The sequence below is a fragment of the Euprymna scolopes genome, chromosome 35 (genome assembly GCF_053919585.1).
Source record: "Euprymna scolopes isolate OS-2025 chromosome 35, ASM5391958v1, whole genome shotgun sequence".
NCBI classification, from domain to species: domain Eukaryota; kingdom Metazoa; phylum Mollusca; class Cephalopoda; order Sepiida; family Sepiolidae; genus Euprymna; species Euprymna scolopes.
Genome location: NC_136516.1, coordinates 35411229 through 35413533, shown reverse-complemented (window position 1 = coordinate 35413533; position 2305 = coordinate 35411229). Strand labels below are relative to the sequence as shown.

The 2305-nt window shown below is 34.3% G+C and overlaps 1 protein-coding gene across 1 annotated transcript in view; it reads right to left on the bottom strand.

The window, feature by feature from the left end:
* Positions 1-2084, bottom strand: part of LOC145259601 (extracellular matrix organizing protein FRAS1-like) — a 294783-nt gene extending 292699 nt beyond the window's left edge. The window contains exon 1 of the mRNA XM_080117256.1: positions 1750-2084. Within this exon, the coding sequence (XP_079973382.1) occupies positions 1750-1807 (58 nt within the window). The 5' untranslated portion in view covers positions 1808-2084. The remainder of the gene's footprint in view (positions 1-1749) is intronic.
* Positions 2085-2305: the final 221 nt, after the last annotated feature.

The following is a 2305-nucleotide window of genomic DNA, read 5'->3' as shown; positions in this document are numbered from 1 at the left end:
GATATTAAAATTTAAAAAATCGGTAGGTACCCGGGTGTTTTTGGGTGTGTGGTCGGAGGTGGATAAGCGATTTAAAAAAATAAATAAATAAAAACGAACGTTACGTGAAAAATGGCTTAAATAATACTGGTTCAATATTTAAATTTAAAAAATCGAAAAAAAAAAAAGACATCTCACACCACGATTCGAACCCAAAACGTTTAGATAATGACCCAACACGTTAACCAACTGACCTAACGCGACGTACATGAAATTTATTTAGTTTTTCAACTATTTAAAGTAAATCAGGACATGACGTCATCTGATGCGTAGAGCCGGTCGTCGTCACGAGAGGACCGTTTTTGTTGACTCCCCCTGTCGAAAATTGTCGATTTCGTGGAAATGAACGTTTTTGGCCAATTTTTCGATATTTTTCGAGCAAAGGATGGAGCTTCAATATGATACCGAGTTTGTGAATTTTTGTTCTGTCTGTCGAAAGTTTTTAGCGGACACACAAACACACATACATAGATACATACAAATATACATACACACATTTTCGCTGTCAAGAATTTTATAAGGCAACTGAATTAAAGGAATAAATTATAAGATGGTCAACATCATGAATTTTGGAATATAACTTTTAATCATTTATTCTCTATATGGCTCTGTAATTACATTGACCTTCTTATATAAGGATTGATATATAATGAGAATATATATATGTATATATATATATATATATATATATATATATATAGGTGGATAGATATATAATGTTAAAAAGTAAAAATAACCCGAATTTTATGCAGTTTAGCCTGACGATTGCTTACAAGAATTAAACACTGTAAACACTGAAGATTCTTTGTAGCTTAATTTCCATACATTCTCATGAAAGAGAGAGAGAGAGAGGAGGGGAGATAGAGAAAGTGTTAGAAAAGAAGAAAAGAGGGGAAAAAGAGAGTTACAAAAAGGAGAGTTATAGAATCAGCAAAAAATAAGAGCAGCTTCACAAAACATACAATGAGAGAGGAAGAGTGTGATAGACATAAACTTAATTAGAGTGTGGCCACTTGTAAAGATAATTGCGGCTTACGGCTAATTAGAAGAAGTAAAATGGATATTATACGCGCATAACTCAATCTCAAAACTGAGGAATATTTTATCATATATTTTGTGGAACTAAAATATAAAGGGGGAAAAAAAATCATCCAACAGAGACAATCATTGCTTTAATCAGCTTTAGTATAATAACAGATATATTAAAGACAGATCTACTTCGCGATATTTTTTTAGTTAATTTTGAACAAGATAAAACGCAAAAGCGAAACTTTCTTTTCTTCTTGTGAGTCATTCCAAATTGAAGTTAAGACGAAAACTCACCATTAAGGTATTTATTTCTTCCACAGCGAGAAATATAACATAAGGGTCGGAAAATTGGATTGAAAAGTCAGCGCTCACGAGAAGGAGCACTTTAACTCTGGAAAAGATGCCTGGGTAGCCCTGTCGGCATTCCCCGGCAGAGACGCATGAGACGAGTAGCAATAAATTAACCTTTTCTCTAAGAGAGAAGGCAAAGCCTGGGACTGTATACCTCCTAGAACTACACACAGCCAGCATTACATCGCAATCAACAGGGCGGAGTTCATTACAAGAATTGTCCAAACTCTGTTGATTTTTTGGAGGCAAACACTTTAAGATGGCATTAAAAAATTTTAAAAATATATACAGTAAATAATAAAATAAAATAAAGTTTCGTAAAATTTTTACCTGCGATTTTTCCAGCAAAATAATTCCACAAAAAGAATGGTAAAATCAGTTTCAACATCTCGCCTTCGTTATCGTCTGCTTTCAGACGATATCAAAGATGGAGTTGGAATAACTTCTTTTTTTTTTCTTTTTTTTTTTTTTTTTTGTTCGTGCGGGAAGTCGAAGCTGTAGGCAGAAGAAACAGTAACGTAAACAAATGGATGGAATTCCGGGTGTGAGCTATGAAGAGAAGCGGCGTCTTTCTACGGAATCGCCATAGAATGGTTATCGCCCAATTCTGTAACACCGGGAAAAGGAGAGGAGCTTAGTTGGAGGCGTTTCTTTGGTTTTTGGCGTGGGTACGTTCGGGGCGCGAATGAAGGGCTATTTTTAATTTGGGCTATGAATAACTTTCAACGGGTAAGTGGATTTAAGCATTACAAGGTAAGATATGTTTTCGAAAAAGAAAAATACACACACATACACACACACACAGGCACACACACACACACACAAACACATATATATAGTCTTGGACGTTTTTAACATTTAAAACTATACAAATTTTTTTTTTTTT